The 13,910-nt window shown below is 37.4% G+C and overlaps 2 protein-coding genes across 4 annotated transcripts in view; one reads left to right on the top strand and one right to left on the bottom strand.

Annotated features, from left to right (window-relative positions):
- The window catches only part of LOC309501506 (uncharacterized protein), a 496,325-nt gene that overhangs the window by 222,729 nt on the left and 259,686 nt on the right, over nt 1-13,910 (bottom strand). The gene's annotated exons all lie outside the window — the stretch shown is intronic.
- The window catches only part of uggt1 (UDP-glucose glycoprotein glucosyltransferase 1), a 34,024-nt gene continuing 23,382 nt past the window's right edge, over nt 3,269-13,910 (top strand). For 2 of the 3 annotated variants that reach the window (XM_082173437.1, XM_082173435.1), the window contains exons 1-16: nt 3,269-3,363; nt 4,189-4,327; nt 4,424-4,503; nt 5,715-5,845; nt 5,944-6,056; nt 7,453-7,627; nt 7,746-7,842; nt 7,932-8,013; nt 8,121-8,221; nt 8,855-8,954; nt 10,222-10,282; nt 11,112-11,203; nt 11,851-12,001; nt 12,088-12,207; nt 12,345-12,430; nt 13,151-13,286. In XM_082173437.1, the coding sequence (XP_082029563.1) occupies nt 3,291-3,363; nt 4,189-4,327; nt 4,424-4,503; nt 5,715-5,845; nt 5,944-6,056; nt 7,453-7,627; nt 7,746-7,842; nt 7,932-8,013; nt 8,121-8,221; nt 8,855-8,954; nt 10,222-10,282; nt 11,112-11,203; nt 11,851-12,001; nt 12,088-12,207; nt 12,345-12,430; nt 13,151-13,286 (1,737 nt within the window). In that variant the 5' untranslated portion in view covers nt 3,269-3,290. Of the gene's footprint in view, nt 3,364-3,716; nt 4,000-4,188; nt 4,328-4,423; nt 4,504-5,714; nt 5,846-5,943; nt 6,057-7,452; nt 7,628-7,745; nt 7,843-7,931; nt 8,014-8,120; nt 8,222-8,854; nt 8,955-10,221; nt 10,283-11,111; nt 11,204-11,850; nt 12,002-12,087; nt 12,208-12,344; nt 12,431-13,150; nt 13,287-13,910 lie in introns of those variants that run through there. The other variant, XM_082173436.1, reaches the window with a different exon arrangement.

Raw genomic sequence — 13,910 nt, 5'->3', positions numbered from 1 at the left:
TGGCTCAAAAATGGACAAACTCAACCGTTGGGTTTTAAAATTTAATTTATGCCAACATTTGACCCAAACATGGGTTGAAACAACCCAGCATTTTTAGAGTGTATAATAATAGCTAAATAATAATACTGAGGGAGGCGACACCTCCCTCTCAGCATCTAAAGTGGTTCCTGCCCCGATCGTATCACAAAATCACCTCAAATGGCTTCGTTTAAAACTCGTCACAGTAAATTAGGTTTTAGCGGCACTGATCTCTAATCATTAGTCATCAATTGCAAGTGTAATTTACATTGCGAGTGTTCTCCAGTTCTGAGCTTTGATTTGAATGCACAAAGAGGATGATGTGGAACTGATGTGGCCACTTAACCTTTTATGCGGGAGGTCCTTACTTGACTTTTAAAAGTGAGACATATAATTTTGCACCAGGGAATATAAGTCAGTGCCATGGAAACATGATGTCACATCCACGAAAAGCTTTCAGACTCCTTTGTTATTCCCCTCGAAATCTGTTTCTCGGGTGTTTCCCCATAGCACTTCTTGAGGAATTTAGTGTCGAGAGTTGACATCGTTCTCTGAAATTTTACAGAATGTTAAACTCTGTTCTGAATCACATTGTTGGCTTTGAAGGACTTCTGCAAATCGCCTCTTAATCAGGGTAATTGATTTTTACGAGCAGACCCCTTTTGCAGCAGGCTGCTGGTTTTACAGCCCCCCTCAGAGATAAAAGGTGGGTGATCCAGCGGAAAGGTTAACAGCCACTGCGGCAAGAGGAGAGCGGCTTTGCTCTACTTTTCTGTCCACGGGCTAATGCATAATGGAGCCACCTTGACCCCATAAAGCACCCAGGGCTCCCTGTCCCCTTAGAAGCACACTGCGACTTGTCACACTTGATCTACAGTTTAATTTGATGCCAGAGCATGCAATTTCTGCCACAATTTCACCGGGTGTGTTGCTCTACCCCAAGAAAGGCCAATGGAAGCATGTATAAATATCCGGCTGAAATATCAAGCATGCCCTTGTCAGTTCAAGCTTGGGTGGTAATAGCCAAGCAGATCCAGGGTGTCCAATCATGTCCGATATTGATCAAAAAGAGCATGTATTTTGGCATCTGACCCGGCAGTGGCATTGAGCTGTTTAGCAGCATCAGAGCGTCTCTGCAGGCTGTTTAATTCTCATTCTGGGTAGAAGCAGGAAGAATTGGCAAATATGAGAATCGCCTATGGCTTGGAAAGCGTGTCTCAAAATGCTATGCAAGTCTTTTGTTTGATGTAGAATTCTGGTAATAAAAAATCTTCCCAATTGAAGTTTCCGATCAGCCTGAAAGCATTTAGATAATTTGTAATGCAAGATAAACATGTAAAATGCAACTATGTGAATCCCAAAAGGGATATGTATCATATTAAAATCTAGATTTTTATTTCCTCTGACAAGATGATTGAGAATCAAATATTTACAATGAGAGACTTGTGTTGCTTCATAAAATCAGACGTGTCAATTCTAAAAAAGTTATAAAGGCATAAAGCCTTTTTGAAGTTATACATCCTTTATTTCCAAATTTATTTAAATAGCGCTTTATATAGATTGTTTCAAAGCAGTGTTACAGGGATAAACAGGATAATAATGATCAATGACACAAACATCCTCAAATATGAGATAAATTCAAATTCAGCTGTAAAGCAACTCAACAGAAGACCATATTGTGCTTATTCAGTTTACTTATTCATCATTATGAGATGAAGTTGAATCAGATAAAGCAGCTCTGCAGAAAACAGTGGTGTCATCATTCAGATTCCAGCTCAATTCAGGGAAAGTTTGCATACTTAACAAATAAGCATTATTGTTTGAATTGTTCCTCCTCTTTATTGTCATGCAGGGGTCACCAAGCCCATGGGAAATCAAAGGGGACACTATCATTGAACCCCTGTTTTTAGGCTGAATTTACCCAAGGGATGGTGAGTTATACTTGCACAAGGTGCATTTGAGTTCATGAGGTATGAAAAATCTTTAAGTGTACAAGGGAACATAAAAGATTGTCATGCTATTGATCACACTTTGACAATGTGGCTGACAAATGAGTGTATCAGTGAATTCAGAATCAGTTTGGTATAAGATGATCTGCACAATGTTAGGATTTTCTAATTTAATGGATAAGCATATTAAAGGGATATAATGTGAAGTAAGTGTAATACTGTCACTTCTCCCAAGCAATGTGTTCAATAGAAACAATCAATAAGTAGGCCTACATGAGTACAATTTACAATCAATGAGTAGGCTAGTTGATGAATAAAATATATATATATATATATTTTTAATATCTTTGGTTACATTATATATTTTAAAAGTACTTTTACACCAATTAAATATGCTACTGCTTGAAATTCCATGGCATCTACAACCAGGATTATATAGAAATACTTAACCCCATTAATACTAACATTTACTATTCTATGGGGATCTATAAAAAAAAGTTAATAAAAACCCTGATACTTGTACTTAGACTAACTGGGACTAGACACAGCACTAGCATATTGTTGCTCTATTGTTGATTTGATTGCTTTTGCTCTCCTCATTTGTAAGTCGTTATGGATAAAAGCGTCTGCTAAATGATCAAATGTAAATCTAAAAATAGGCTAGGTGTGTCAGTGGAATTAAGTAGTGAGGCAGCTGGTAAAAAACTTATTAAAATAAAGCAGCACGAAAATAGGCATCATACACAGAGTGATGGAGAGCAAACAGTGATGCATTTCGTCGTTATCTTAACACATTGTCTCTAAAAACCCATTTTTGCACATTTAAATCAGTCAGTTAAAGGGATAGTTCACCCAATAATGAAAATTTATTTCTTCTGCTGAACACAAGGAAGAAACATAGTATATTTTGAAGAATATGGGTAACCAAACAGTTGATGGGGCCCATTGACTTACTATGGGGTCCATCAAATGTTTGGTTACCCATATTCTTCAAAATATATTCTTTTGTGTTCAGCAGAAGAAAGAAATTCATACAGGTTTGGAGCAACTTGAGAGTGAGTGGGTGAACTATCGCTTTAAAGGCTCCTGCGCGGTCTTCTTGAGCCAAAATGGCGTCTATAACACATAAGCTGTCTAGCGTATAGCCAGCGAAAAACATTGCAGTATGTTGTTCTCTTTAATCATATTAATGATATATGTCAACCAATAAGATATTATATTTTATTACTACAGTTGTTAATGTGACACTTATAGTATGATATGGTATTTTGCATATACTTAAAGCATTTTTTTCTGGAAAGGCACAGAGAGCAGGACCCACACATGAACCGTAGAATGGACCACTTACACCGTCCAAACATGGCAACTCACGAAGCGGATTCAGAAGCCGGTGCTGGTATGATTACTCACTTTAACCTCAGCATAATTCTGTCGCATTACATTTATTGCGATAATAGTCTGTATGAATACGTCACATGCATTTTGCAACTGGGTCGAAGCAAATGCATGTGATTAGTCATGCTTGCACAGGTAACATACTGGCAGTGTGTTACAAAGAAAAGCTCATTTAAACGCTGGACTCTTCTTGTTAGATTCGTTTCTGGATATTATTTTCTAATTGTGTTTCAATTAAATCGCACCTCATTCTCGTAATCTGTATAACCCATTATAAATCGTTCGCATTATGATCACATATGTCATAATATTATACCAGTTGTTTTTACTCAGTGTGTTTTCATTTTATTTGAGTGCTAGTTTGACGATATAAATAAAAATGTCATCTATCCTCGTAAAATATGCTTTGAAAGAATATGTTATAATGCAGGAAGTTAATAAGAACCCGGAACTACAGCTCGACGAGAACGGTGATTGGATGACGCTAATCTTAATGTCCACGCTGAGAGCTCTGATTGGCTTAGAGTTAGATCGCACTGTCCTCTTCAAGCTGTCAAATTAAGTGAAATACAAAACAAAGCAGAAACATGAATGCTATCATTGAATGCCCTTGTGAGACATAAATGCGTTTTATGATGTCAGTTTGTGTCAATTTGATGTATTGTATGTATGTAATGTAGTTAAAAGGAACAGTTTCAAAGTTTGTTTCACTTTCTTTTTCATATTTGAAATGTTTACCTACTCCAGCTTCTGGAGCATTATTGGTGTGCTATTACTTCTGTGAGTCCCCTCTTCCAGCAGAGACTAACTGGTTTCATATTCTCAGGCTTTTGTGGGAAGATGTGGATGCTGTGTGCTGCACTGCTGGCTCTGGGCTCTGTCAACTCTGTCAATGGGGACTCAAAAGCCGTTACAACAACACTGACCACTAAATGGCCCTCTACACCACTCCTGCTGGAGGCCAGGTTAGCTTGAACGACAGCATCATGGATGACAGCATGTTTAATAAATAATTTAATCTTCCTGTTTACTATTAATAAAAATGTCATTATATTTTACAGTGAGTTTCTTGCTGAAGAGAGTCAGGAGAAGTTCTGGAACTTTGTAGAAGCTAATCAAAATATTGAGAATGAACATGATGGTAATATTTGCTATGAATCCCATCTTTTACTTTTACTTCTTATTTGATATTGAAGTAATATCACATGTGCAAGAGTGCTGTTGTACTGAATATCATATGCTAAACTATTTCATACTTTTATGCAGTTGTTTGCTGTACCAAACGTTAAAGGTTTAGTTCACCCAAAATTCTTACATCAGTCACTCACCCTCATGTCGTTCCCAACCCACCATAACACTTTTTCTGTCAGAACCACTATCGTCAAATACAATTGACAATTAACATACAGTTTGGATTGGCGGTATGGTTCTGTTCTGGGCAAGAACTCCCTTCGCATCCATGTAGCCTAGCATGGATAAGAGCATATTTATTAAACAGCAGCGATAACCCCCTTTAGGGTTAACAGAACAGAACCAATATGAATGTATTGTAGATATCATTAATTCAAGATTTTAAAGTACAACATAAATCGAGAATTTATTCTGATTCAAGGGGAATCAGAATGCCAAATCCTGACTGACAAGAGGAGGAGCCGGGGATGGAGGAGGACAATTAGTTCCTGAGAAACGCGATAGCTGCTGATAATACTGAAGGAGTTTATATATGTATACAATGATAGGCGTCGCATTCCTATAGGTAGACGTGGATCAGCTGAGAGTCAGCTGATGCGAGCTTGACTAACGTGATCGTTCATCTTTGAAATGCAAATGACGATCTTTTTAGTGAAATCTGAGAGATTTCTGTCCCTCCTTTGAAAGTCAGTTCACCATAAACTCTGACGCTTCAAGGCATTCATTTAGATATCATAAAATAAATCCATACGAATTGAACAATTTAATACAAGTCTTCTGAAGCAACACTATCGCTTTAAATGATGAACAGATGTAATTCACGCTTTTATTCACATATAAACATTGTTCAGAAGATTAAACCGCTAAACCCCAATCTATATGAACATTTTGAACCTTCAGAGTTTTGTGTCAATAGACTTTCAAATGAGGGACAGAAATCTCTCAGATTTCAATAAAAATAAAGTCTTATGGGTTTGGATTGATATGAGGGTAAGTAATTGATGACAGATTGCAGATTTTATTTTGGGGGTTGAACTAACTCTTTAAAATTAATGTATTACAGTTAATAAAAATAGTTCCAGTTGCACCAACATTATTTGTGTTGTTGCTCTTGAAATGTGGATGGCCAATCAGTTTACAGGACTGTTGTTTATATTTCAGACACGGATCTGGCTTACTACGATCTGATCCTGAAGAGAGCCAGTGCGTTGCTGAGCCCAGTGCAGCTTAACCTGCTGAAATTCGCCTTATCTTTGAGAGCCTACTCATCCACCGTCCATTCCAGCCAGCAGGTGAGTGATGCCTCTCCACAGCTGTTTAATGTAAACTCAAAGTAAATCTGGATAAAACCGGTTTGACTTGACGTTGTATGTGCTGTTTGTCCATGTAGATCGGATCTAATGAGCCTCCTCCATCTGGCTGTAAAGCGTTCTTCAACGTACATGGACAGACATCTTGCGATACTGAAAGACTTAAAGTCATGCTGGATAATGCCTTAGAACGGTGAGTAACAGCAAGACCTGCTGCTGCCTTCCATCCAACATGGCCTACAAAGCTCAAGTAAAAATGACTGAAAAAACATTGAATGAATTTACCAATTTCCACCTAAATATTTTAGTTAATCAGGTCGAGTGACTCGCAAAATTCCTTTTTAAATGGACAATATCTTTGGTATGCCTGAAAATGTTGTTAATTGGGACAGGAAGTAAATAATGCACTTTCAGATTTGTAATGCTAGAATTATTATATATTTGTACAGATGCTAGCAAATGAAAGTCTAAGGGCCCTATCTTGCACCCAGCGCAAGTGACTTTGTACACCGACGCATGTATCATTCCTATTTTGCACCCGCGCAAAGCGGACTTTTCCCTCCACAGAAGCACGTCGGTTAACTAAGAAATACACTTGCGCTCCCGGGGGCGGTTCAGCGCAAAGAGGAGGCGTGTTCCGGCGCAAACGTTCCTTCTTGCTATTTTGCAGGTTTAGAAAACAATTGCGCCACTAACCAGGAAAAAATAGTTTAAAGTCAGTGGCGCGTTGCGCATGTTATTCATAGGCTATTTTAAGGGCGCATGCTTGGCCATAATCAATGTAGCGTGTGCACAACGCGCACTTTGATTCTCTCATCTACACAGAAGCAGCAGTTTTCATTTTTGCAAATCATACATTATTACGATAGATAGATAGATAGATAGATAGATAGACAGATAAACAATTTATTATAAAAGCATACATCTAGCTTACACATTTACCCAAATTAACCGAAGTTAATTTGGGTGGGTTTCTCCATTTCAATGTAACTTCTCTCTTTTACGGCCGTGACGAGAGCGTTGCTCTCCTTGGCTGTGAACCGCTGCTGGCGCGCGCCTGGCAAATCCGCCGTTACAATAGCAATCCGCTATGGAAAAAGCGCATCTGCTCTTAAAGGGAATGTGAGATGACGCTCTGATTGGTTTATTTCACGTTACGCCCAAACCACACCTATGAATAATGAAGCTACTTCAGACCAACCCATTTTAGATTTGCGCCTGGCGCAAGAGTCATTTATCCCGCCGGGAAAATAGCAACAGCGCCGAGACCCGCTCACAAAGTTACTTGCGCTTTGCGCTTTGACACTTGCGTTTCAGATCGTTAAAATAGGGCCCTAAATGTTTGACATGCTAAATTCCATCTAAAACTACATAAACACTTCTTTTTTTTTTTTACATTGTATTATAACTATTGTAACTGTGGTTTCCATGTCCTCATATAAATTGAGAGACTACTGTACATTTAATATTTGTACTTTTATAAACAGATTTACAAACATACATTTTCTCTTATACAAAATAATGACATGATAGCTAACCTAAACACAACATAAACTGTTTAATTATTATTATTTTTTCTTTACTTTTAGGCCAAAGCCATACTTGTTCAAAGGTGATCACAAATTCCCCTCAGCCAATCCTGATGCACCGGTTGTGATTCTTTATGCTGAGATGGGCACCAAAGAATTCTCCAGATTCCATCAGTTGATGTTGGCCAAAGCCAACAAGGGCCTGATCACTTACGTTTTACGGCACTTTCTCTCTGTAAGAATCAAAACTCTTAATACATTAAATGTAAAATAGGTTAAATCCAAATGAAATGAATGTTGTCTTTTCATTTTAAGATTAAAAAAGTCTTCCATATACTCTATCACCCATGCAGAACCCCAGCAAGAGTAAAGTGCACCTCTCTGGATATGGTGTGGAACTGGCCATCAAAAACCAAGAGTACAAAGCCAAAGATGACACACAAGTTCAGGGTATGATAGCAGTCTTTATATTGGATATTTGTATAATTTAAAGACAGAAATCGTTTTAATTAGCAAACTCTTTTCTCCACTTTTCACAGCTGGAGCTGATGCAAATGCTACCATAATAGGTGACAATGATTCTGTGGATGAAGTCCAAGGCTTTCTGTTTGGCAAACTCAAGTAAATTAACTTTTCATAAACCGAACTCTCCACTGACTAAAATGCTTGCTTATGTTTGAGATTACATAACTATAGATCTTGATAGCACATATTGTTGTATTTGTCAGGACCATTTATCCTGAACTTAAGGAACAGCTGAAGGAGCTCCGAAACCATTTGGTTGAGAGCACCAATGAGATGGCGCCACTTAAAGTTTGGCAGATGCAGGGTGGGTGTTTCTGAACTGGTGGAACTGCTGGCATCTATGATATTTTCATTTAATGCCTGCTTGTTGGATGATAGTGTGTTTTATTAAAGCAGAAGACTGTGAACAGTCTCTCTTGCTGTGTTTTTAACACGGTTAAGGTAGCAGAGCCTCTCTTGCCATTGCTTAAATGTATAATTGGCACACTTATAATAATTCCACTACATCAAGGCCTTTCAAACTCAATTATTGTATTACCTGTGACTAAAGGAGCACTCGGGTTGCTCAATACTCATTCTGACGATATGCAAGCGGACCGTTTCCACATTCTTAATTAGCTTTGGTTCTGCTGGCTTGTGCGGTTGTCAAACACAACTCCCTCTAGTCCAGAGCTCATTACTGCTCTATCAAGGTAAACTCATCAGAGACTAGTCACATTTAGCAAAACCTCTGAGCCAACACACACACACACACAGTTGAATGCAATGTTCCCAACAGTACTGTAAAAGTGCTTTGGCATATCAAATCAATTTTATGTAGAATTAGAGAAATTGGCACACCGTATACAGGTCATGGCTATTTCAAATGAGATCTTGAATATTTCAAAGGCAGAAATGCAAGTTTGAATAACATTAGCTTTTTATCCTCCTCCTCAAGATCTCAGCTTTCAGACTGCCGCCCGTATCCTGGCAGCTCCCTCTGTGGACGCTCTCAATGTCATGAAGGATTTGAGCCAGAACTTCCCTACCAAAGCCAGGTAAAGAACTATCTGTGTATCTATTACAGTCCTAACCAGACATGATGAAGCATCAAAAATTCCTGTTTCCCTTTGTGTTTGTTTTCTTAGTTTGACATTTTGTTTTGAAATATCATCGGTCCGAAATCCTGCTCCACTTAGCGGTGTATTTTTGCTGCGTTCATGTCATGTCGTAATTACCGTACTTACGAGATGACAACACTTGACATTCTACTCGGAGCTGTTCATGTCCTCAGACTCAGAATTATGTGCTTCTATGCCAAAACCATAGGAAACACTATCAACACCAAAATGAATCTGCAGCCGTCAGGTGGTACAGTAGTCATGTGGTATAAGTCGGAGCTCTCAGTGAATTCCCAGTTTCTAAGTTGTAATTATCAATTAAATGAGCCCATGAACATTTACAAGCCGTAATCTCGTTATTACGTTAATTACGGCATGGCTTGAACGCACCTTTAACAATGAATATGTTCTAATTGGCTGAGATTTTGCCTGTTTGCACAGCATTTCTTTTTTAGCAAAAGCAGTAAATTGATGAAACAGTATTCTTCTAACTAGGTGTGACATAACATGTTTATGTGTGGTGTGAAGTTTATATTTCACTTTAAAAAGCCACTTTTTTTGTCTTTTTTTTTTTAAATCCTCATTGGCTCTATAGTTGTAACTGCTTTTCAGTTCATAAATTCTGGCAGCAGACCGCTCAAGTCATTATAAAGTTTACCCTACTCCGATCTAGAAGTTTTGAAAGTAAACGAGACTTAACTGCCTTCCAAGAGGTTTAATTAACACTTTAAGGAGAAAAAAAATGACCCGTCAGCAGTTATGATGAAAATAATATGCTTTATTTGGCCCAGACAGCGCAGCCACAGATGTTTTTTGTTTTTTTGTTTTGGCAAATGCATTTAAAATATGCTGCCCACACTACCACACTAAAATGCTATTTTGTTAAAGTGATCCTTGACATCATGGAGGATAAAATGCAGTCATGTTTCGCCCAGAGCAATTAACTGCAGCTCTGACTCAGCGACTCTAAAGAGAGAGTTATTTTTTTTCTAATTCAAAGCTTTCTGAATGCAGACTTGCATGACGTCGGTGGAAGCGATCTCATCTGTATATAGTTAAACAGCGTTGATTAAAACCCTCAGCACAGACATTTTTATGCAGATTATGCTAGGCGTGCATTCAAGGTTTGATTATAATGAATCGCCATGATGAACTAATGAATCATTTTCAGTGTAAAAGCTCACATTTCTCTCTCCTCTCTCAGGTCCTTAACAAAAACAGTGGTTAATTCAGAGATCCGTAAGGAGATTGAGGAAAATCAAAAGGTGAGGGCCACCTTTGTCCTTTTTCCCCTCAAGTCCTTTTCTCAAAGCTTTTGCTTCAGCAGGTATTCTCATTCACTATGTTTTTCTTCTGCACCGCTGAGATAATGGATTCAAAGAAGCCCAGTCAAGTCTTTGTTTTTGCCTCATAATTCACCAAGAAAAGTCTTTACGATGATTCTCTCTTCCCATATATTAAAACCGGTGTTAAAAAATGTAAGGATGTCAGTTGCAATGTGTTTTGGTTGTATGGAGGTAATGGAATGGAGACTCATTCCTCTACACCTCTCTGCTTGTTTTCTTCCCGTACCTCTGTATCGGAACGTGTGTAAATGCTTTTGTTTTGTCACCGAAAAAGGAAATGAATGAAGTAATTGCACCAAATGCGGTTTATACGTGGCTTCGTTCATTGTTTCGGTCATTTCCTTTCTGTGATTAAAGCTGTTTCTTGCCTCTCGTAATGAGGACGTGTAACGGACCTGCTCCTCATTCCTCACTGTAATTGCACGCTGGGAAACATGACGAATAGAGGCTCTTTAAGTTTCTCTAATGAGCTCCCTCGCCCTAATGCATGTGCCTTTAGTGAATAACAAACATGAGTGCCACGGATAAAAGCTTGAATATATAGAGTTGAAATGGCCTGAGGCTCAAAAGAGTCTGTTTGAATTATAGATTATATTGAGCATCTCTTTCAACTTCTGTTCTGCTCTATGAAGTGACAGAAACATATGTTTCATCCAGGGATTTGCAACCCACAGGGCTTGGTAGGTTATATTAGAGCTAATTATGAGTGTGTCATACCTAATGTCCCATGTTCTCATGTCTCTTCTAGTATTTTAAGGGAACGTTAGGTCTCCAGCCAGGAGACTCTGCTCTGTTCATAAATGGACTCCATATTGACCTGGATGTGCAGGATATTTTCAGGTAATTATACATTTTTTTATGTGTTTTATTTGTTAGTGGATATGTAACAACTCCATTTATAAAATATTGTATATTTAACAGAATTATATTATATTATATTATATTATATTATATTATATTATATTATATTATATTATATTATATTATATTATATTATATTTTATTATATTATATTATATTATATTATATTGTAAACACACAGCAATAAATTATTATATAACAGAATTATATTATAATATTATATTATATTATATTATATTAATATTATATTATATTGTAAACACACAACAATAAATTATTATATTATTTTATTATATTTAGTTTATGTAATTGGCAAAAGTCTAAAAATATTTGTTTTAAATTATAATAAATATTTAACAAAAATAAGAAAAACAATAATAACATTTGACTATAATATCATGCACTAAGGCTCAACAGTTTGGTGTCTGTAAAAATGTATACTCACAATGGCATATATTTATATATATATATATATATATATGCTGTTCTTTTGAACATACTTCTGTAACATTATAAATGTCTTAACTATCACTTTTTATTCATGTAATTCATCCTTGCTAAATAAATGCATTAATTTCTTTAAAAAACAACAACTTTACCATGATGTTTATCATGTGTTTTTGTAGCATTTTTGACGTGTTGAGGAATGAGGCAAGGGTCATGGAGGGTCTACGTAGTCTGCTCATTGACACACCCTACATCCACGACATCCTCAAACTCAACGTCCAGCCCTCAGACTCTGACTATGCCGTGGACATCCGCAGCCCTGCTGTTAACGTGAGCCATGTTTTTAGTTTTTTTTACTCAAACCTGTTTTCAGAGAGAGATAATAGAGAATAATCCCACTTTCTCTCTTTCTCCAGTGGATTAATAACCTGGAGACAGATGGCAAGTATGCGTCCTGGCCCTCTAATGTGCAGGAGCTACTGCGGCCCACCTTTCCTGGAGTCATTCGACAGATCCGCAAGAATTTCCATAATCTGGTGAGTGTCGCAGGTGCTGTGTAAACATCGCTTTGTGTCACAATTTCCTTCAGACATTAACAATTCACAGTGAAAACCCCACATAGATCTGAATTCTGCAAATCATTTTACAGAGTGTGCTTGTGTCGTTCTGACAGGTGATGATTCTGGATCCGACCCATGAGAACACGGCCGAGCTGATCAGCGTGGCTGAGATGTTTTACAGCAACAACATCCCACTCAGGTCAGTCTCAAAGTAGGCCGAACATTATGATAAGAACATGACTCATTTTTCAGTTGTGAATTAATGTCAGAGCTATGGCACAGTGGTAACGCACATGCTCACAATGCATAGGAGCCATGGTACTCCCCCAGTCATAATTATCTCTAATATAACATACATCCAGGGCAAATCTGGTCATTTTCCGACATCATTCTCACCCCTCCATTGAACTATTTTTCTGTGGCTTTTAATACATTAAATATGACATAAAAGCCCCATTTTTTTTTACTCACTTAAAGGGATAGTTCACCCAAAAATGAAAATTAGCCCATTATTTACTCACCCTCAAGTCATCCTAGGTGTATACGACATGAACGGCCCGTAACAACAATTTTGAAAAACGAAATGTCGGAGGAGCTTGAGTTTGTTGCCCAGCCCTGTTTGTTTGAACCACGAGAGGCGTCAAAGCTTACGCTACTCCTACGTCATTTTTTAATATAACTCCAATTGTATTCGTCTGAAAGAAGAATGTCATATACACCTAGGATGACTTAAGGGTGAGTAAATCATGGGCTAATTTTCATTTTTGGGTGAACTATCCCTTTAATCAACCTGAAGTTTAAAAAATTTTTTTTTTATATATAAACTCTCTCATTATAGGCTTAAAGTGGTTGGTCAACTCTGTAACATGTCAATGGAGTTGTAATGTTTCTCTGGTAATTTCTCTGTTTCTTTCTGCAGGATTGGAGTGGTGTTTGTGGTGAACGATTCTGATGATGTTGATGGGATGCAGGATGCTGGTGTTGCACTACTTCGAGCTTTCAACTATATCGCTGATGACGTAGACAGCCAAATGGCCTTTGACGCTATCATATCTGTAAGTCAACATCATCACCAGTGCTTCATACAACAACAATTTAGTGTAGACAGATAAGAGTTTTCCATTCTTTGTATGTTTGACTATTTTAGGATTGACATCGTCATATAACTACAGTTTATACAGATTACAGTTTTATACGGTTGTTATTTCTATGCTGCATGGAGATTTTTTTATTCCCATAAAATTGCATCTAAGGCCCCCTTTTTTTTTCTTAAAAAAAAAAAAAAATCAGTATTATACGTTATAAGTGGTCAGTCTGTGGATACGACAGGAGCGTGCAAGTGGTTTTTTCTTAATATCCAGTTCTCCTGTTGTTCAGTTTACTATTTGACACAAGATAATGCTATTTTCGATTTTCTGCTTATTTAACATTTTTACCTTCACATAAATCTGTATTTTATTTAGATGCATTCCTACTTTAAATAACAGCTGCATCTGAAAAGTAGTGCAGTTTGAATTTTAGTACACTTAAGTGCAGCGCTGTTGTTTTTGCCTCTTCACGATGACTTGCTTAATTTGGTCCTAAATTGTAAGTCGCTTTGGACAAAAGCATCTGCTAAATGACTAAATGTAAATGTATTGCTAGTCAGAAGTAGTGGGATATTTGGGGGGAGGGACATT

The sequence above is a fragment of the Leuciscus leuciscus genome (assembly GCF_965113295.1).
Source record: "Leuciscus leuciscus genome assembly, chromosome: 6".
In the NCBI taxonomy this organism is placed as follows: domain Eukaryota; kingdom Metazoa; phylum Chordata; class Actinopteri; order Cypriniformes; family Leuciscidae; genus Leuciscus; species Leuciscus leuciscus.
Note: the sequence above shows the minus strand (reverse complement) of the source record. Positions and strands in the feature narration are given on the sequence as shown.